The sequence below is a fragment of the Fusarium redolens genome (genome assembly GCF_020744475.1).
Source record: "Fusarium redolens strain MPI-CAGE-AT-0023 chromosome Unknown BKA55scaffold_22, whole genome shotgun sequence".
Classification (NCBI taxonomy): domain Eukaryota; kingdom Fungi; phylum Ascomycota; class Sordariomycetes; order Hypocreales; family Nectriaceae; genus Fusarium; species Fusarium redolens.
Window position 1 is genome coordinate 429,164 of NW_025763685.1, and position 21,000 is coordinate 450,163.

At 44.7% G+C, this 21,000-nt stretch overlaps 7 protein-coding genes across 7 annotated transcripts; 2 read left to right on the top strand and 5 right to left on the bottom strand.

Annotated features, from left to right (window-relative positions):
• Positions 1-485: 485 nt before the first annotated feature.
• On the bottom strand, positions 486-1,888 carry BKA55DRAFT_526092 (major facilitator superfamily domain-containing protein; the record flags this gene model as incomplete). Its single annotated transcript, XM_046188803.1, has 2 exons — positions 486-1,499; positions 1,541-1,888. 2 exons carry the CDS (start codon positions 1,886-1,888, stop codon positions 486-488), a joined length of 1,362 nt encoding a protein of 453 aa, XP_046043193.1.
• A 678-nt stretch (positions 1,889-2,566) lies between these two features.
• Positions 2,567-3,790, bottom strand: BKA55DRAFT_743251 (uncharacterized protein; the record flags this gene model as incomplete). Its single annotated transcript, XM_046201542.1, has 4 exons — positions 2,567-2,715; positions 2,792-3,523; positions 3,573-3,720; positions 3,769-3,790. 4 exons carry the CDS (start codon positions 3,788-3,790, stop codon positions 2,601-2,603), a joined length of 1,017 nt encoding a protein of 338 aa, XP_046043194.1. The 3' UTR covers positions 2,567-2,600.
• A 284-nt stretch (positions 3,791-4,074) lies between these two features.
• Positions 4,075-6,955, top strand: BKA55DRAFT_680452 (uncharacterized protein; the record flags this gene model as incomplete). Its single annotated transcript, XM_046198215.1, has 5 exons — positions 4,075-4,304; positions 4,357-5,495; positions 5,623-5,775; positions 5,836-5,949; positions 6,005-6,955. 5 exons carry the CDS (start codon positions 4,075-4,077, stop codon positions 6,853-6,855), a joined length of 2,487 nt encoding a protein of 828 aa, XP_046043195.1. The 3' UTR covers positions 6,856-6,955.
• A 68-nt stretch (positions 6,956-7,023) lies between these two features.
• On the bottom strand, positions 7,024-9,326 carry BKA55DRAFT_715420 (uncharacterized protein; the record flags this gene model as incomplete). Its single annotated transcript, XM_046200885.1, has 1 exon — positions 7,024-9,326. Exon 1 carries the CDS (start codon positions 9,124-9,126, stop codon positions 7,024-7,026), a length of 2,103 nt encoding a protein of 700 aa, XP_046043196.1. The 5' UTR covers positions 9,127-9,326.
• Positions 9,327-11,478: 2,152 nt separating this feature from the next.
• Positions 11,479-12,525, bottom strand: BKA55DRAFT_525547 (putative carbonyl reductase; the record flags this gene model as incomplete). The annotated part of the gene is made up of 5 exons (XM_046188766.1): positions 11,479-11,669; positions 11,725-12,041; positions 12,105-12,208; positions 12,266-12,421; positions 12,484-12,525. The coding sequence occupies 5 exons, from the start codon at positions 12,523-12,525 to the stop codon at positions 11,479-11,481; spliced, it is 810 nt and encodes a 269-aa protein (XP_046043197.1).
• Positions 12,526-13,325: 800 nt separating this feature from the next.
• On the top strand, positions 13,326-15,049 carry BKA55DRAFT_654562 (fungal-specific transcription factor domain-containing protein). Its single transcript, XM_046197398.1, has 6 exons — positions 13,326-13,404; positions 13,459-13,566; positions 13,614-13,897; positions 13,955-13,991; positions 14,137-14,345; positions 14,407-15,049. Exons 1-6 carry the CDS (start codon positions 13,395-13,397, stop codon positions 14,989-14,991), a joined length of 1,233 nt encoding a protein of 410 aa, XP_046043198.1. The 5' UTR covers positions 13,326-13,394; the 3' UTR covers positions 14,992-15,049.
• A 924-nt stretch (positions 15,050-15,973) lies between these two features.
• On the bottom strand, positions 15,974-16,665 carry BKA55DRAFT_625758 (uncharacterized protein). The gene is made up of 3 exons (XM_046196839.1): positions 16,298-16,665; positions 16,078-16,225; positions 15,974-16,022 (listed from the first exon to the last, which is right to left on the bottom strand). The coding sequence occupies exons 1-2, from the start codon at positions 16,475-16,477 to the stop codon at positions 16,124-16,126; spliced, it is 282 nt and encodes a 93-aa protein (XP_046043199.1). The 5' UTR covers positions 16,478-16,665; the 3' UTR covers positions 15,974-16,022; positions 16,078-16,123.
• Positions 16,666-21,000: the final 4,335 nt, after the last annotated feature.

The window sequence follows — 21,000 nt, forward strand, 5'->3', positions numbered from 1 at the left end:
TCGATAATATAACAGCTCAATTTCAAGAGAAGTAAAGACACATAATTGGAGCACCCTAATTACACGCAAAGAACCGACACGGCATGGCCTACTTTGCGATGTTTAGTACAGATCTTTCCTTTGCATGTTGAGTACATTTTGACTCTCTATTATCTCTTCTTAGACATTGTTTTCTCGTAGTCGGTCACTTCCATTTATCACGTGCGACTAGCGTGCCGTTTTGATATAGTATTAGTTAATCCTTTCGCACCTAAAACCAATAGACACGTGCAGAGAGAGGGCCTCATTATGGGGATCACTAGTCCCTGATACTCAGCCGTACCAATTGTATAGCCTTACCCCATTATATAAAGAATAGCAGAGAAGTTTTATGCTGGGACAATGAGATGATACTGATAAAACGTATACATAGTAATGTCCTTCTTTTTCTCTATGAGGGGACATATGTCTACATAAAATATAGAAAAGTTATATTGCATAAGATTCTAAACCTTCGTCCATTTGAATCCCGCCAGAGCATACCGTGCAGTTCCATATGCAAACACCGAAGCAATCATGGTACAACCGCAAAACAACTGCAAGCCCATGAAGCTATTCCCACTTCCGCTCTTATCCGAGATCAACGCACCACCAAGTGGACTACCCGTCAAAGCCCCAAACGCATTAACAAGTGATGCAAGTCCAATTCGTGTACCGATCTCTTCGATAGGGCTGATCTGACCGACACAGCCAGGGAAAATTGAAACGTAGCCGCCTGAGCCGTAGCCAAAAGCAACAGCGTATGCCATGATAGCTCCCGTGCTCTGACTACCCGGTATCCAAAGCACGAGAGTCAAGATGCCTGTGAATGCAGTGATTATCAACATACAGTTGAATTGACCGATGGCATCTGCCAGTGCACCTGCTGTCAAACGACCAATGAGACTGATACCGTTGATGAGAGGGAGAAGGTAAGGAACAAGTTTGGGTGAAACGCCGCTCGCCTTTGCCTGGACAATGATGTAGTTCAACGGTAGAAACATTCCCCAGAAGAAGAGAAAGCCACCAAGCATTGTCAACAGCATGATTGGCTCTTTTAAACAGCGCCGATAATCCGACAACGCGAAAGGACGAAGTTTCGGTGGAGTACGCGACTTGATCAAAACACACGAAATCGCCATAAAAGCCAAGAACATGAATCCAACCGCTCTTAACGTCCAGCCGAAACCTATAATCTTGAACAGACGAGATAGCATGATGGGCAGCACTATACCACCAGCGGAAGATCCAGAATTGACGATGCCAAAGACTGTCCCGCGCTTCTTTCTGAACCATGATGTTGTCGACGTAAGAGAAGCAGTAAACACGGCGCCTGAGCCGATGGAGCTGAGCAGAGCTTGGGAGAGGAGGATCTGGTAGTATTGCGTTGATAAAGAGAGCATCATTAATCCGAAGACGTATACGGGAGCGCCAATGAGGAGAAGGTATCGAGGACCGTATGAATCGTAGGCACGACCCCACTGCAGATTACCCTGTTAGCTTTACGTTCTGGATAGTCAACGGCGGGACTCACGATTGCTGAACCACCGACTTGGAAAAAGACTTGCAAACTAGTGATCCAGCTGATGGTGCTGGGGCTGTAGTCTGCTAAAGGTCCGGCCTGGTAGTATTCGAGAAATACACCGACGCATGTTACGAGGCCAAAGGTGCAGAAGAGACCGAACCATCCTCCTACAACGACGAGCCATGCTTCTCGACCTCCCTCGGGATATTCAGTCTCACTTGTGGGAGATACTGTTTGTGGTTCTGGCAGTGCCTCGACATGGGGGCCCTTTTCGGATGTCTCGAGGTCTACATCTTGTCTGGTAGAGCTTGTGTCGTTCGAAAGTGAGCTCTCGGTCTGGGCCATGGTGATTGACTCTTCTGGCGATCTCAACCGAGTAAGGGAAAGAGAGTTTATTGAGGAAGAGAAGGGATACAGAACGGTATCGAGGGAATACTCTGCTGCTAAGAATATGTTTTGAGGTAGCCATAGAAAACGGAATCCCCGAGTTTCGATCCGTGCCGAGCCGATAGAAGCAGGTTACGGACCAACTTCGTAGCGGGACATAGCAACTACGCATGAAGGGGAATGATAGTCTGAATTAGTAGCCGGCGGGGGTGTATCGTCTCAGAATAGCTCCCCATGGGGTAAGAATCTAGGTCTGATCAGCAACCGACGGGGCAGCGCGGGGGACAGTTCAGACCCCGCTGAGGTCTGAATTGAGAGAAGATAAGTCAGCCGAACTGCCCTGGAAACTTGGTAAGTTGGGGAATTCTCTCGCATCGGAATACAAGAATTATCGCTTCTCGCGAAACCAAGATATTCTGCAAAGGATACCAGCATACTAAAAGGTGCAAGGCCACTGTATCAAGACACCATGAACTCTACCTTTAGCCGCCTGCTATTTGTGTTATATGACAGAGAGGGAAGATACGACAGACCACTATAATCTCCATCGTACGGAGTAGTGACCATGAGAAGCTAGTACAATGATGTATGCAATCTGCTCAAGTACAATGCGAATGTTCTTAATGTTCCCGTAGTATTGAGTTCTATGATATTCCTAGAACCAAGAAAGCTATATATCCAACGTAACCGGCTGAGCAAAATCCATCGTCAAAACCTTTGTCTTGCCATTCTCCTCGACGGCCTTTGTAGCCGCTTCAGTTTTGATCCTCCAAGGTGGAATACACCTGCAATATGTCAGTTAGGCATCCATTTATACAAGTCATTTCATCATTGATCGGGCAAGATAAAGAGGTTACGTACGCTTCATCATGTAAACACCAGATCACCTGAGACGGGCTCCCCAGCCAACCAACCTTCATAGCCACAAACTCAGCCGCAGAGCCATCAAACGGTCTACCGTTAAGATTCGCTCTCCCAGCAATAGCCATTATCGCAATGTCAGGCTTTGGTTGCAAGTCTTGTAGAATACCTTCATACCCTCCCAGATGTGCACTCCAAAGCAAAGCCTTTTCGCCAATGACAAAGTTGAACATCAATTGACCGCCATCACTGTGAGAAAAGACATTACGCTTTCGATCGCTGACATACTCGATAAAAGAGCGATGACCTGGTGTAAGTTTGTCGGGCGGCATGAGCTCCCCAATCTTAAGCAAACCGTATTTCATGCCGATAGTGATATCAAGAGTACAACTATAAGGACTCGCTGAGCCTTTGTATACAGTCGCTGTATCAATAACTTCAGGATGATCTGTAGGCATCATGCAGTGCAATGAAGGCCAAACATCAACTGAGAATGCCGCCAGTTTATCCAATGGACGTCGAGGTGCTCCAGGGGGACCAGGGGAGAGTAGCGATGGGTTAGCATGGGCTTCATCCCATATCTCGCTAGTGAACAACGGAATTCTCTCGCCGCCTTGAACAGGGAGGAGTTGATGTTCAGGAACGCCGGCTTCTCTTAGGAGATTGATTGCTTCGTTGTTAGCTATGACGATGGCGCCGGTTTTGATGGCGATGCGGTCTGCACCGGGGAGACTTTGTGCTCATCAGTATTATAGGATATGCTCTAGGGTCTAGTACTTACTGGTCAAAATGGGCATGTGAGATAAAGATGTAGTCGGCCTCTTGTACATCATCAACTGGTAGATAGGTTTTCAAGGTGGAGGGTCTGTCGAGCCAAGTATCTAGGAAGATGGTGACGCCTCTTGTTCGGAAGCGAAATGTCGTGGCACCTTTCAGGTCAGTGCTAAGCATTTCTAGATGAGTTGGATATACCATACCAAACCATTCAAGTGTAGACATATTGATGAGAATCAAGCGGGAAATGAGACAAGATAAGCTCCAAGGTTTTCACATAGAGAGTTTCAACTACCTTGACGTTATTGAAGTGTAAGAGCTCAGCCTACCTATTCCGACAAGAGATTTGGTAGCTAACAAGTAAAAGAATGCCATTTCTAAAGCTGAATATTTCTTACCTACTCATTTAATAGCAAGACTCCGTGATTTCACAAACATTACCCTGAAGTAAGCGGGGCCGGCGGGGTAAATAGTGCACAACCCAAATATCGTTAGCCCCCCGTATCATCATGACATGCCGTCCCGCCGCTTCTCAGCAGAAACCATCCTTTGCTCCTGAAGAAACACGCCAGCATCTCTGTACCGCAACGGGGAACCAAGCTATGGAGCCGAATCCTTTGTCCTGTGAGCATTGCGGGGAGACATTTCAGCGCCGCGAGCACCGTGATCGACACGTGCTACGACACACGGGGCTCAAGCCGTTCCAGTGCAACGTCTGCTCCAAGTCCTTCTCTCGCAAGTCAGTAATCTGCTATACTCGTGAAAGCGGCTTGATTGTTGACGTACCATAGCGATACTCTTGTTCGCCATCGAGCCTTGCATGGTAGTCAACCTGGGTTGACTAAAACACGTCGTCGCCGGCGTGGTCAAGCTTGTGCACCCTGTTCAAGGTTGAAGCAGAGTTGTGATGGGGGCAATCCTTGTTCTAGATGTGAAACTCGCGAGTCAGAGTGCATTTACCCTGCCAGGGCCTCTGGTTCACGACGTTATGATAGTGACACTATCATCGTTGGAGAATCGCCCCAAGGCCATGAGATCCCTGTTTCATCACCTATGACAGCTCAAGGAGCAGACTTCGCCGATCAAGATGTTATGTCTGGGGACCTTCATGCCATTTCAGAAGAATGGAACAATCCTCCTTCGATTCCTTCTGATACGAGTGGCATCCCGACTATAGCATCAAGCGCCATATACACAACAGTCCCAGATACTCCTTCCAGCTGGGCTTATCCCCCGACCTTGCCCAATGCCTTTCCTTTCAGCAGGGATATTGACAGCCTTGGTGCCATGTCAGATAACCCATGGATGCCTTGGAATCCCTCGATGGCTCATTTCTCTTTTCCATGGTTTATGGAAGAATTGCAGATGCCACTAGAGTTTCCAGGACTAACAGACCTGGTACATCATCCTGAATCTGTAGTTCATAACGCAACCTCAGCTGCCCCATCCCAACAGACAATACCAACTATGGCCGTGACCCGACCTCAGACAGCAACTGGCTCGACTTCTGCTCCGAGCTATCTAAGCCCTGAACATATATGCTCAACTTACACGTACCCATGCCGCCCATTCCCAGAACAACAAGCCATTAGTCTGCAGATGGCTGGGGCCGAAGTCTTTGGGCATATCCATAACATACCTCGTCAAGCCGTAGAGGGCCTGAACAACTTCTACGAGACACAAAGACGAGACTCAACACCAATACTCATTCCTCAAGATATCCTCCACGCATTCGTAGAACTGTATTTTGAGTACTTTGATTCGCAGTTCCCCTTTCTGCACCCATCTCGTTTGGAAGATCCAGACCTCCCATGGATCTTATTACTGGCCACGGCGGCAGTTGGAAGTCATTACTCTGAGATTCAAGGCGCAGACGAGTATAACCTTGCATTATGTGACCTTCTCGACAGAGCTGTTGAACTCACTGCAAGTAAAACCACGCACTTCATGACATGGTAACTAATCCTTCAAACTCCAGGTCTCGGATCATATAACGAACATAGATATAACAACAGCACAGAGCGTATTTCTCTTGCATGTATTGTGGTTATTCTCAGGCTCACATAAAGACAAGATCGTTCTACAGCATAAGCGAAGCAGCCTCGTGACCATGTGCTGGGATCTTCTTGGCAAGGCTGATAAACGAAGACACTCGCGTCAGGCTGAGCTTGATACCGGAGACGCGTGGCAAACGTGGCTCACCAATGAGAGTGAGCTACGCTTGGTCACTTGTGTTCGAGTATTGGAATGTTTAGGGCATTTATTTCTAGGTACTCCGCTAGTGTTCAATCTTCGCGACGCGACGAGACAACTGCCATGTTCCGAAATGATATGGCAGTCTCGGAATGCTTCAGACTGGAAGTTACGACAGGACGATAATACAGGTAGTTCAACTCTCACTGACTGCAGAGTTCATTACATGACTGATCATTTTTTCAGAACGTCAATCCAAGCCAGATGCCTTTGCTGCCAAGGTCATTCTTCTGGAACTATACATCGACGACAGGAATCATTGCCGCCAATTGCGTACTTCCCAACTTCTACAGTCGTCGTTTGCGTCTTACTTGAGCTGTGAATCAACTAGTGACAATCATCAGGCGCCGAACCCTTCGCCTCACAGACCTGACATCAGTCGAAGTGAAAGTACTCTCCTAGACACAACCATCAATCAATTGGCATTTCAAAACACAGCGACTTCCGGAGCCTGTACAGATACAATATTCCATGTCATTGCGATTTTAAGATACATACCACTTGAGACCTTACACTCCGCTACTGGCTGGGAGACGAATAAAGACCAGATGCTGAAGTCAAAGATGCACCTCAATGACTTCTTCAAGAACAACGGTGTCAAGGCACGTAAGGGTCTATGGAACGCTGCCTGCATATTTAAAACGACAAGGAGTTCACGTCGTCTTGCGTGCTATGATGCGCTGAGTCTCACGGTAGCCATGGGCTATATTTACTGCTACAGCGAAACGCGCGCATCGTTGGTACGAACCTCCCCAACTTCAACACGGCCGTTGATTACCCGCCTTGATCAACTGCAAGAGAGAGCAGCTGTTGAACGATGGATTGAAACCGGGGGTGATAGCGTTGTTCACTTGACTGGCGTTGGAATACTGGATGGCTCTGACCATTGCGTTCGTTTCCTTCGAGATTTGGAGAGGACGCTGGTATCTCAAATTGCTTGGCGAGGGTTCTGTCGTGCTTTCGCTAGTAGCTTTGCTCAGTTGAGACGTGGTGAGACGCCGACGAAGAGCTCGAGGGAGTACAATAATGTCGAGTGATAGGAAAGTGGTGCATTACTTATGCAGAAGGAAGAGATAATAAAGAGGAATTTTACAAACAAATGGCAGTAGTTATGTATCAATCTAACTACGAGCAGACTAAGATATCGCATAGAGAGAATTAAATATTTACTGTCTGAAAAATACTTATTGTACGTGCGAAAACCGTTATGCGGTACAGCCAGGACACTCAAAGCAAGAGTTATCACTCCAAGTTCCATCTCTCGAGTGATCAGGCCATGCCCTGAAATCACCCACCTTGAGCTCCCTGAACGAAAACATACACCTATCATCCTTATACCCAGACGCAACACAATAGTCTAGCGCCATACAGATAGCCGCACACTTCTCAGGCGAGCTCTGGTCAGGATATCTCGCAAGATCCTGCTGGTTGTACGCCTCCCAGAATCCTTGGTAGTTACACAGAGCGCCTGGTTTGCCAGAGACAGCGCGGCAGCTATCGCCTTGGTCGTAAGAGCAGTATTTCGTAGCAGGGAGAGCGGCGGTGTCAGAGCAAGTGGGACATGTCCAGCAGGAGTTGTGACTCCAGACGGAGTGATCAAAAGGCCGATCGTTATGTGAGATCATGTCGGACCGCTGGAGTTTCTTGGATGTGAAGAGGCAGCGGTTCTCAGTGGAGTAGTAACCAGATGATTCACAGTTCTTTAGGGTCTGGCAGATAGCAGCGCATTGGTAAGGACCATCTTGGTAAGGATAATCTTCACGGGACTCTTTCCATGTTGTGCCGGTGAAGATTGCGGCCCAGATGCAGAGAGTGTCGCTGTGGTCTTTGAAGCGGTTGAACTCGCACTCTTGACCGCGGTTGAAGAGGCAGACATCAGCTGGGGAGGTTGTAGTCACGGGGCTCTCAGAGGTTCTGGTAGTGAAGGTTGTTGGCTCGGGTAGGATAGTAGTGTCAGTGTTGACAGGCGTAGAAGAAACCTGAGGAACAGTTGTCTCCGCAGAACCGTGGTCACAGTCAGAGCATGCGAAACAATCCATGCCGTACCAATCAACATCAGCACCATCATCCATCATATTCCGAACCTCGGATTGAGTAACAACATTGTTTGAGAAGAAACACTTCCTAGGAGCAAACATGTAGCCCGCCGATTTGCAACCAGGCAGCGTCTTGCAGATCTCGGCACAGTCTGCAGCGCTGTCGTACCAAGGTCGTGTCTCATCGTCGTCCTGGTTGGGGAGCTGGTACGTCAGGCCGCTGTAAAGACCGTAGACTCGACAGTTCCAGCTGGGGGTGGTTTCGAAACCGCTGGCGAAGTCGCATTCTGGCTTACAGGCTGTTTCGGTGGGCTGGGCAGGTCGTGTAGTGTCGGTGCTGGGTGGGGAGGTAGTGCTGGTCTCGGGGATAGTTCTTTCAGTAAACACCTCGGATGAGGAACTGGAAGAAGTGGTAGGGTTGCGGGTTGGCTCGTTGGGGTCCTTGGTATGGGATGTCTCGGGCTCAACGGTTCGCTCGGTAGATGTTGGCAGAGACTCGGGTTGAGAGGTTGTAACTGGGATTGTATTGGGCACGCCAAAGTCGAGGACGAAGTTACCAATGTTCTGAGGAGTGACCTGGTTCGAGATGAAGATTGAGTCGACCAAGATAACAGAGATGCCGTTACCAGCGCATGTCATGGAGATAGCAAAAGTAGCAGAAGCAGACTCAGCGTCGACCTGCTGAAGAACATGAGTCCAGGACACGCTGGTTCCGACGGAGGAGAGTGACTGCGAGTAGAACTGCTTGTTGCCCAGAGCTGCAGTAACGGTACAATCTTGGCTACCCGCCGACGCGACGAGGTAGTAAAACTGAACGGTGTACTTATTCTTAGAACTTGTGCTCAGCGAGTTGAGAGTCTGCCAAATACTAGCAAACGATCCAGTATCTCGCTTTCCAGCAGGGTTTCCAGAGGCAGTCAATGCAGCGCAGCCATCATCGGGACTGCCATCGGCCTTGTAGCATCCACCTTGATGGAACTCAGCATTTCCGGATGCACCAAAGTTTGTAAGTCCACTAGGCGGGTTATTGGCATTGCGAGCGACGAAACTTCCTCCTTCGATGGCGTTGGTGATGATGATATCGGATTCTTGAGTTGTAGTTGTCGATTGGGGAACGGTCAAGCTGGGAACGTCGGAGCTCTCGGAAATGTCGGTCGGGACGGAGGATGTAAGTGAAAGACTTGATACCGATGTTGGGCCGCTAGGCTTACAAGGACCAGCAGCCGCAAAATTAACGAGGGCCAAGCCCACGAGAGCAAGCATGGATTGCATATTGAAACAAGTCTCGATAAAAACGACCACAAAATTGGTCAAAAAACGAGTGAATGAGAGCTTACTTCCCCAGACAAAATCGTGCGATTGTCGGTTTATTATGTATGGACCCCTTATTCCGCCAAGCCTTCACTCGACTCAGCTTTAAGAGACTATTGACAGCATCACGGTCGAGATTTGCTGTTTTCAGGGCCCATGATCAATATTTGGGTTAGCGAGCTGTCACAATTGATAACTATTGACTCTTATAGCGGGCCGTTTTGGTTGTACCTTGCAGGAATGAGTCTAGAACCCGAGAACTAAGCTAAGTTTGTGATAGCTGTTGGTACAGCGCCAATCAGGCTCTGAGGGTCAATCCACTACGGAATTACCGCCGATAACATCGTCTGTCTTCAGCTTCGCCAAAGGAAAGAAGAAAAGCAATACTTGCAATAAGGTCGACGTTAAACGAATTAGCTGTGATTCTTTGGCGATTAAGCTTAATGTAAGTTTTTATAAGCCACCTGCTTAGTTTTGAATCAAAGAGCTAAGAAGCTCCTTTATATGCCTAATTACCATTTCTTGCGGTACCTAGATATTATCCTTATTATATGCATTGACTATTTTTAAATTATTCTCATAGCCCATAATTATCCAGACAGCTCTACTTGATTTTTAAGTTTAAATGATCTCATTCTAATATTATGGACAATATAAGTATACCCTTTCACAAGGACGATATTTTCTCTTCCAGGTAGCACAAGCCGATCCATAACGTGATTGATAATATCTTTGCATACGGGGTTCTTTGGAATTTTCTGCCTTTCCCTTCCTCCCTCATTCCGTGCGAGCTATCAGTTGTAATGCTTGATCAAAATGCTCGCCTCATAGTCAATCATTAGACGTTTACGCCGTTTAGTAATGGTTATTCCTACCACTAAGTTGGTCTACACTGACTGCCAAAGTCCATGTTCATATACTAAAATCCCGCCAGACAGACCCTCCTGACAGAATGGATAGCCGACAGGTACCAAGGTTTGTCGATGGAATTGGCGTCGACCCACTGCATACAAAGGTCGATCGGCTTATCCACTCGGCACTAACGAATAAACCTGTACTTGAGTCATTCATGGAAGACGTCTGACTGAGCATTGGAGACGACTAATGAGATCAGAGTAAGAGTGCTAAGGTACCGTGACGCCAACATAGGATATTAAATACTTAAAGAATAGCCTTTAAGCTAGTTTACTAGCCATACTAGTAAATTATAGGAAAATACAGAAAGTAATATAATAGAAGGAAAAATATAATTAAGAAACAGGCATATTATAGGCTTAAGGAGACCTATTTTAATTTATATAGTAAAAAGTAAGGTATAGTCTAGGCTTTAGGAAATACAGATATAGATTATATAATATATAGTATAGCATGGGCTTAGGGAGGCGAGGATAAAAACTAGGTAATGTATATATAAATTAGTAACTAGTGCCCTATCGGCTAAAATAAGCTACCGGGCGTAATAAATTATATTATATTCTATTCCAGTAGGCAATTACAGCTTAGGTTTTCAGCACTGCAACTAGAAATTTCTATATTTTATTAATTAATTAGGTATTTAGGTATTTAGGTATATAGTAAATATAGATATAAAGATTTATTATTATTTAATCTATATTGTTGTTATGGTTTAATATGCAAGTCGGCGATGTAGACGACCTGCACGGTAAAGCGTTACAATTTCCTATTCTGGGTTAGTAGATTTTTGGTGTCTTTATGCAGGCTGCCCTGCTTCTTATTGTGTATATTGCGCAGTTGTACTGTGTAAAAGTATATTTAATAAAACTTGGGTTTTTTTTTTTTTTTTATTAAGAATTTTTTTTTTTTTTTTTTTTTTCCTTTACTTTTAACTTTATAAGAGGCTATCTAGCTTTTTAGCTTTTTTATTAGTAACATAAACAAAGAGACCTCTATAGCAGGCCATTATAACAGAAGTCAATATTAGATAAGGTTTATCTGCCTCAATGACGCGATTGCTGCCTTAACCAAGCAGTACAAATACCAGTTACCTCTCAGCAGCTAGATCCACCTTCTTCCTTCAACCCACCTAAAGGAATACCACGCCTGTTATTATTAAGATAAGAGTTCTTCTTGGGTTTATATCTCTAGATAATTTTATCTAAGATTGTAAACTTTAAATCTAGGACTTTCAGACTAATAGTCTGAATCCTAAGATAAGGGGGATTCCCGGATTTTTCCAACACTTCTCGAGACAGAATATTGATAGTAAGCATTTCTTTTCATTAACGTGAATCTATGAAATAAATCTATATAAAAACGTTTTCAACAAGCCTTAAGGCTTCTTAGTATAGATTCTCAAAGGTATGGCTTTTTCTCTGTGTGTGAGATAAAGACGCCTGCATAACCACCGTCAACAGTAGCCTTATTCACGAGAGCCAAGACCGACTCGACGCTGACGCCTAGCTTGGCAGGTCCTTGGAAGGTGGGTGAATAGTCCTTGAACTTTTGAAACATAGCCATAGCCAACTTTCCTTCCTCCTCGGTTTCTATCTAAACGTCAGCAAAAAGCGCACCATTTTAGTTGTTCAGACGACTACATACCGATCTGCAGACTACCGGTGTCTACCGCGCCAGGGCAAATTGCCATGACAAGGACACCCTTCTCACGGTAGACGGCACTGAACTTGGCAACGGCCATATTCAGAGCTGCCTTACTCATTGAATAAGCCACGGCTTGATATATATCGGCCTTGAGTGTCATCTCAGTGTCCGAGATACCGGTGGAGATGGCAATCACTTTCTTTGCGCGACCCTTCAAAATCAGGGGCATGAAAATACTGAATAGGTGGACGGGGCCGATGGTGTTGACTCGGAAGTGTTCAATCAAATATTCTTCCAGTGCCTTTGGATCCTGGATCCTGTGGAAGAATTAGTCTCAAATAACTATACCAGGGACGTTGATCCTCCCACCGAGAACCTACAGAGTATCAAGGCCGACCAAGGCAGTCTTAGCTTGAAGCGCGGCACAGGCGATGATATAATCAAGGGTGCCGTTTGTTTTCTCCGAAACAACTTGGGCTGCTTTCTAGAAAACCTTTGAGTCAGTTTCCACCTCAGTATGACGCACTACTCGCTCGCTTACCTTCAATGCATCCGGGTCCGTAGTGTCGGCCTGAATAATGTAGATATTGCTCCGTCCGATTTCAGCGGCAACCTTGGCCTCGACGGCGGCTTTGTTGCGGACGAGCCCGAAGACGGAGTTGGCTGGGTTTTCAGAGAGCTGGCGGAGAAGCTCGAACTACATGACGGATTCTTTGTATTAGTGATGAGTCTTGTCCATGAAGCAGGATGAGAGCGTACGCCAATGCCACGAGAGACTCCCGAAATCACGTAAGAGGACATTGTAACTGAAATTTTATCGTGTATAAAAGTGAGATTGATTGACTGTAGGATGATTCTAAGACGTCGTTCTAAGTGTTGACGAACCTGAAAGAGGAGCAATCGTGCGTGTACTTATATAGATTTGGACTCATCATTGGAGCCTTGTATGCTCGCTTTTCGACTTCAAATCTACTCTGCTCTTGTTGGTATAATGTCAGCGGGTGTGTGACCGGGGGTTCGCTGTAAACTACGCGAAAGTTGCCTTTCTTCTGAATGCAGACGATGCGCGGGCATTAGTAAGCCGAGGTGCGGGTGTGTGACCGGGGATCCGCTGTAAACTACACGAAAGTTGCCGTTCTTCTGAATGCAGACGATGCGCGGGCATTAGTAAGCCGTGGTGCGGGAGTAGTGTGGGCTTTATAAGTGGTTTCAGCCGCCCCTTGGAATCCCCCAGCTGGGCGCGTTTGTCATCTCGGTGCTAAAGGAGAAAACTGGCAACTTTTTGTGTGAAATGCTGAACAATTCTCAGCTTACACACTCAAGACGTTGGAGGGAACTTCACTTGGGACGTCATGCATGTGAATCAGTGCTGGGCTTGCAGAGGTATGCTATTGGTTCCGGTCCAAGTGACATGTATCGAGGGGGCTAGTTACTGACGCGCCACAGACTCCAGAGCAGTGTGCAATCGCGTCCGCCCCCGTTGTGCCAGGTGTGCTCGGTCGAATAGGCCATGTCATTATGGGTTGCGGCTGTCGTGGCCAAAGGCTATCAACAAGAAGCGGAGCTTGACCCATTCCGTGCACGATGTAGTTGGCACTGCAAAACGTTTCTCCCAGACGAGCTTTGTCAATGCGACGTCATGGGATATCCAGCTCCATGACTACCTGCAGATGAATCAAGGTTTTACTCCCTCACGGACTTTGCCTGTCGCTAAGCTAATGCTCCAGCGAATAGGATTTGTTAGTCATACGGGATATGTCTTTCAAAGACTCAATCCATCGATGGCCCTATCATGGCTCCCAACAAACCTAGGTTATGAGGACCGAGAACTTATTGATCACTGTAAATATAATACTACTTGTAAAATCTTGCCAAGCTAACACGTGCAGTTATTTGTACGGCATCGTCTGCCCTGGCTATTTTCGAATCGGACAAGAGCGAGTTCTTGAGCCTTTTGTTGCGTTTAGCTCTGTCAGATAGTTCGCCGTCTTCTGTGGCGGTGTTACAATCGGCGTTGGCGCTTTCGTCGTTCCACCGGCATGGTTTGCAAGCATCAGTTTTTCGGTTCAAAGCGCGCGCTCTACGCACACTGATCATATCTAGCAAACACTGTGTTGAAATTCCCACGGTCTTCCAACATATTGCGGCGAATATGATACTGTGCCACCTTGAGGTATGCTCAAGCATGGGTCTATGTCTTCTTTCAAACAACCACTCACCAGCGTTTCAGATGCTCGGAATACCAAATACATTATCGCTATGGTTCTGTAAGTGAAGTCTGGTCTATTTATTTCTACTTGCCGCGCCTAGAACGATAAATCTGGTCTACGGTGTTAGTTCTTCTGCTGCCTTTTCATGGAACGGGTGGCCTGATTCTTCAAGGGCATTGCTAAACTGGATTCTAAATTCTAGGCCATTTGAGTGAAGCCAGAACTTTGATCGACAAGGCAGGCCTTGACAGCCAAAGTTTTCAAGGCGAAGTTTCCAGACTTCTAGACTGGGTAGAGTATCATATGGTCATGAGCCGGTTTAGCCACCGACATTGGTATCTAAATGGAGAGTCTACCAGAGGAGTCAGAAATTTCGCATCTGTGGACCGAGAAACCTGCCACTCACGAAAGGTTAGGCTGAATAATAGCAAGTTCATATCGTGCACGGAATCATTTATCTAATATGAGACAGGTCAAAACAGCATCGCACTGTTCACATGAACTTCTTCGGCATTTATATAATATGTTCGACATGATTCGAAAACCAACAGACTCACTATACCACAGCGACGAATACGAAAATTCCTTGCGTTGCCTTGAAAACAAAATAACCAGTGTTGTCCCGTTAGCACCGAAAGGTATACCTGATACTATGTCCGACTTGAGCACAGCCTGGGTGGCTACAATGGATCTTTTGAAGCTAGCCGCTCTAATTTACCTCAAAAGAGCATCGCGGAACTTTTCAGGAACCTCCCCTCAAATTGATGCCATGGTTGAGAAGGCCCATGTACTTCTTGACGATCTGAAGACCTTCAATCTGGCCTTTCCATTGCTGATTATTGGATGCGAGGCTCGGACAGATGAGCAGAGAATGAGGATTCTCGAGCATATTGAAAGAGCAATGAGAACCTCGACTTTGAGGAGTTTTCATGGACTGCAGAATATTCTCCAACAGATTTGGGTTCAGGACGACCTTGCTGTTGATTATGAGCTCGACTACTTGAGGAAGTTGGACGCTATAATATCTTCTTACCAGATTATGCCAAGTTATGTCTAATATAGGAAACTCTCAGATTTGGAATATGATAGATAATATGAGACCCGTTCTATGTGAGATTTTTTTTCTTTTGGATACGGCTATGCTTTGTGACAGATCTCTATCCAAGCTGCGCGGCGGATACAGGTCTGAATCCAATGGAAAACACATATAAAATAAAACCACGCTAAAGAAAACAGAGACCTACTCAACGCGAAAACGGGCCCCGTTTCAGCTCGTCATACCCTTGTTGAAAATAAATGGCTCTAATTGGCCGAGAAGCGGAAACGGGGCCCGTTTCTGTCTTTAATACTTGAGTAGACCTAGGGTTAGGATAGGGTCAAGGCCAGGCGTAAGGTTAGGCTTTGGCTTTCAGTCGGTCACGTTCCCGGGCATGTTTTGCGGAAACCGGTCGAGGAGCCATAGTCCTTGAGGTTTGTATTGCCAGGTATTACGTTTGTGCAACGGTAATGTCTATCTGGACCTACAATCTTGTTTCGTTAGGTACGCGGTTTTTGTCCCCATTTTACCGCTCATGCGTTCACCGTTTAAAATTGAATTGTCATACATTATCACAAATGATTACTGCGGTTTAAGCAGGGTAACCACACCTGCGGTGCTGGGAAAGCGAGCCTATTGGATGAAAATGGTGAGTTCTTCTCTACGCAAACTTTATTCGAGACTTCAGCAAGATGAAATCGCGACGACAATACTTATGGCAATAGTCACTTCGGGTGATGGCCTACAAGCAGGGATACTTTAAGATTACAACCGAAATGGGAAAACCTCTAAGGGGCAGAATTCAACAGAACACAAGATGAATATACGAATCTGGATCAATGGACCGAATACACGTAGTGCCTGACAACAATATCCCATTTGTATGGACGATTGTGACAGAATCGCCTGCGAATGGTTCTTAGGGCATGACACACGTGGTAGCGTAACGCCCACCCGTTACAGACGGAATCTGTCTTTGAGCCCAAACTAGCTTATGTGGAACCTCTAAACAAACCCAAATCTCCCTAACCTTCCTCCCCTTATTCTTCAAGCTAGCGTAGACAGTTAGCGTCAGAGTATATTGCTCAAAGTATACTCGGCAATTACCTTGGCTAGGAAGCAGCCTCGTTACCATAGCTACTCTGCCATGGCTTTAAGGGCACTTCTTGCCCTTCATCCTTCCGCCAGGACAGCAGATAGAACCGCCCAACTTGGAGCACGCTTTTCCATCGCCACCGCCACTCTGAACAGTACACTAGCCAGAGCTTACGTCAGTAACAAGTTTTGTTCCTTCACCGTCGGGTCTCTAGGCCAGTATATTTATTACCTTTCCCTTGGTGCATCCATAGTTCTTGCCATTAACCTTGCAGGAGGTTCCGTTGCACTTGCCCCAATCGGTGGCTCTGCTTGTTAAGACGTCGAGATCGCCCTCTGACGCCGGCGAGACCCCATTGGCGAGGACCGATGTGGCGGCTAAGATCGCGAAGAGGGATGCAGTAAACTTCATAGTAAAGTCTTGAATAGGATAGTCAATATAGGTGAGAGTAACTTTGGTGGCTTGGGATGAAACTATGTTACTCGCTCTGGGATATAAGAAGATAGAGAGAATAAATAGGTAGATTATGAGGGCTCGAGGTGCTTTAAGAATACCGGCTCTAAGAATAACTATCTAGCCATCACGCCTGGAATCTGCCGTAGCATGGAAAAGCTGCTCATGAGAGGTTATGATCATGTAATAGCATGGTCTGACAGGTACCAATAGTCCCAGGCAGATAACTAGATCATCTGACGACGACTAAAAGAGTATTACCCGGCGATCCACCTCATGCACTGTGCCGCTATTAGACAGAACAACACCCCTGACAGGTCGGTCATTCTAGATTTCTCGGCATGCGGACGGATCTGTTACTCAATATAGGCATGGCGAGGGTGCTTAGAGGAAAACATAGGTCTTCTTACTAGATCCTTTCTCCTTTTGCTTCCTCTTCCTCTCGAGCCACTTCCTTTTAGACCTCTTCCATCTGGGTGTTTTCTTTCTACGTCTGTTGCTAGGTCTCTTCTACATGCTATATTCAAATTTGGGTTTTCGCAAACGGGAATCTCTGGACAACCCTCGAGGGAAGCACGGAGTCGGCCTTTCTCTGCTGGCCGTTCGGGGATCCTAACGGGGGGCTTCTTAAGCAGAATCCAACCCAATGCAGGGCAATCAAATGACAGGACCCTGAGGACCCTGCCCTTCGGGCGCGCGATAGCTCCAATTAGGGAACGTCCCTGTAGGTCTTGTGCATGTGGCAATGGCCGAATGAATTGAGCCCTCCATCCAATGGCCACAGAGTATTTCGTTACCATATTTGCAGTTAGCTTGTTCAAAAGAGGCAGATCCGGAAGGTATCATTTTCACTGCAATCTTCAGTCACTTTTCATGTGCAGATTTACCTAATAAGCTTCGAGTACTGCGGGACATGGGTTTGTTGTCGCCGACATGCTTATACGGACTGCGCACAGCGGGCACAGCCGCGCAACGAAGGCGGCCCTGCCCAGTGCGGCATTTTTGCGATTGGCTAAAGAGCTAGCAGGCGGGAGGAAAATTTAAAGGAGGGGAATTAAATATGATGAGGGAGAGCGGTGAGGGAATACCAAGTATCAATCCAGAATTGTTGACCTGATTTTTCCGTGGGCCGGAGCCTGAAGCCTAAGGTGGATAGAATTTGTTAGTGTCATCTTTCTCGAGAATTCACGTTGATGGAGACAAAAAACAAAGCCAGGAGGGAAGATTACATGTGATTTACTGCAGTTTTAGGCTCAGGCAGAGCAGCGCGATAACGAGCCTATAGCGGTGCGTTTAGCGAGTTGTTAATGATGAGTATCCCTGCTTCTGCTGGCTTTGGTTATTGCTTACTGTTGAAGTGCATGGTCAGGCCATAATTGACTACAGTGGGTCGGCAAAAGTCCCGACACATTCCGGATCGACCCCAACTACCTCGATTATATACTGCCATTTTACTCTATGATTAACTAGGTGATATTTATTTAATATTAACATAATGTATATAAATCTATAAAGACTTAAAAGGAGATTCTAGAAATATAACTTAATACTTAATATAATATATAACGTAGTTGATAAGCGAGTTAGCCAGATAAGTGAGTTAGCCAGTATATTTTTCACCTTGAAAGCTATTTTTTAAATAATTCTTTAAAATTCAAATTAAGCTTAAAATAGCTAAGATCTAGAGAGTATATATATAAGTCCTAAAGTAAGCCATATTAATTTTCCTAGATTTTCAAAAAAATCCTATATAGCTCTAAACCTTAAAGTCTATTTACACTGTAGAATACACTGTATTTTAAGGTTTTCTATATAAATTAAAATACTAAAAAATCTTTTAAAAATACTTTTTAATAAAGCTAACTATACTATTTTAAGAAAAGCTTTTATTTAATTTTTAGCTAATTTATTTAAGCTTTAAAATGCTATAGGGTAAGCTATTATTCGCTGTACAGTATGCTGGCTAACTCCCTTGTCTGGCTAACTCGCTTATCAACTACGTTATAATAAGTATATTTCTTTTTCCCCTTACCTTTAGCCTTATATAAGGCTATTAAGCTTTTTAACTTTCTAATTAATAATTTAAATAGTAAGACCTTTAAATTAGGCTATTATTATAAAAGTCAGAGTTAGATAAGGTTAATTTGCCTTAATAATATAATTACTACCTTAATTAAGTAATACTAATATTAATTATATCTTAGTAGCTAGATTAACCTTCTTCCTTTAACCTATCTAAAGGAATACTATATCTAATTTATCTATTATACTTTTAAAGTATATTATCTAACCTAACTTTCCCTTCTAACCCTTCTTACTAATAGTATAATAGCTATACTGCCTTAATACCTATTATATAAAATAGCCTATAGCTATATAATTATACCTACTATATAACTAGCTATAATCTTAATCTAGCTATTAGGCCTGCCTTAGAGGCAGCTAATAAAGAAGAACTCTATATAATATATATAATAATTACTATTATTATAAAGAACTTCTTATTATAAGGTAGATTTAACCTTATTAAGGTAGCTATTTTTAATTATAATTTAATTTAGTTAATTAGTTATATAAAAGAGAGGTTTTATATTAATTTAATTAATCTAAATTAGGTTAATAATAAGCTATTAGGTCTTAAAGACCTAGAAATGGCCCTAAGATTGACACGCTGGCGATAGGTATGACAATCGTCGGTCAGTATCTAGTCTGGAAAAACGGCCAGCCGGAAACATTGAAAGCATACAGACAACCCTGCCCCTTTTCACCAGGCCAACAGAGAGGAGTGGGCCTGTCGTGATAATACTAACTTTGTTATTCAGCCCACTTCTCTACCTCCAAAAGAAAAACCGCTTCGATGTGGTGCCTCCTGAGACCAGACGGTCCCTGCTTGGCCACATCAAGCGCCCTCCTAGAAGATAGTCCCATAATCCCCGAGTCAAGTACCACAGACACCACCAGCGGCACCTGCTCTAAGTCCGCCGCAATCGACGTCTTCCTGACGTCTGAGAGAGACGGAGTCGTCTATCTGGCCCTGATGACGACGGTCTGGCTATGCTACTTGCATTGGATGGGCTTAGTCTTCTCTTGGCGACATTTATGGTGTTGGCTGATCCTTTAGACATGCTAAACTGATATTGGACGTTGGTTTTCGTCTTTTAAATCGGACACCTCTCATTTCTCTCACCTACTCTATGCCTGGGTCGCGTCGATTTGTCCGGTAGTCTCTTTGGTCCTCGGGGGAATTGTACTCGATTAAGCGGGAATATTAGCGCTAATAGCGAAATCGATTTAAGAAACCCAGTTCTAGCGCTTGGAATTAAGTGCGAAGCACCCAAGGGGCAGATAGGCCAAATCTGCGAATACGCACCTTCATTATCCATTTCAACTCTCTCAATCACTTACAATCTCAACTCAGCCAAGAAAGAAGTTCATATTCGTCAGTAACACAGAAATCAATACCCTTCATAAATACCATAAGGTCTATCTTGAAATTCTCCCATCATATCTGCGTCAATAACGCTGTCATCAGGATAGACTGCCTGGGAGAGGACAACCTCACCTACCAGTGATCTCAGATGCCCCTGGACAGTGGCCTCTGTAACATCAACGGTAAGATCAGGTAGAGCCCCAATCCTTAAACTAGTCGGCCTAGGATATCTACCTCCAGGGAACAAGCCTCTTTGATGTGTCTTTGGAGGATAAGGCCGCTAACTGGAAGCCAGCTCTAGTTAACCTTTTAGACTATATCTAGAACATAAATAGTAATTATTAGATTAAAGCCTATCTGTTAATGTATTACTTTTGATTATAATAATTCTAATTCAGTTTAACTATACCTTTTAAATATAGAAAACAAGACCTTGCGCTAGAGCAGTTATTTGCTAGAAAGATAATAATAGGGAATATAGTATTATTAAGAGGAATATATATATATTAAATATATCTAAAAAAGGGCTTAAGCTAAAGGGTCTAGTTAATATATAAAATAAGTGCCTTAGATACCTTTAATAAGTATTAATATAGGTAATAGGTGTTTTAATAGTGCCTAAAGAAAATAGTTATTATTTACTTAGTTAATTTACTTATTCTTTTAGCTAAGCTTTATTTATTATTATTATATTTACTTTATAAAGCTAAGAGGAAATAGGCATAATATATAAAACTTATAAATTACTTACTAACCTAATGCAGCCTATTCTTAAGACTAAGGAACCTTATAATAGAGCCTACTGCTTCTAGACAGAGAAAGATTTAATTATAGCTAAGTTCTAGGATTTCTATTAAATAATTAAATACTGAGATCCTGGTCCTAAAAGGAGGCCGGAGGCTGACTCCCTAGTTGCGGTTGCTATTACCTTCGTGAGAGTTACACATACGTGGCGTCGGAAATGCTCAGAGCTTAAGAGCCCAGAATTGGAAACAAGAAAGGCCATTAGGCTGCTGCGCAGCTAGAGGGAGCTGATGAATAACTAAGCCAA

Bases quoted from the DNA above. Each gene is read 5' to 3' on its own strand.
- BKA55DRAFT_654562 (XM_046197398.1), top strand. The intron at 13,898-13,954 runs GTATGCTCAAGC...CCAGCGTTTCAG, and splicing joins TGATACTGTGCCACCTTGAG to ATGCTCGGAATACCAAATAC. The intron at 13,992-14,136 runs GTAAGTGAAGTC...TCTAAATTCTAG, and splicing joins TACATTATCGCTATGGTTCT to GCCATTTGAGTGAAGCCAGA.
- BKA55DRAFT_625758 (XM_046196839.1), bottom strand. From the start codon at position 16,477: ATGAAGTTTACTGCATCCCTCTTCGCGATCTTAGCCGCCACATCGGTC. The intron at 16,226-16,297 runs GTAATAAATATA...AGCTCTGGCTAG, and splicing joins ATGGATGCACCAAGGGAAAG to TGTACTGTTCAGAGTGGCGG.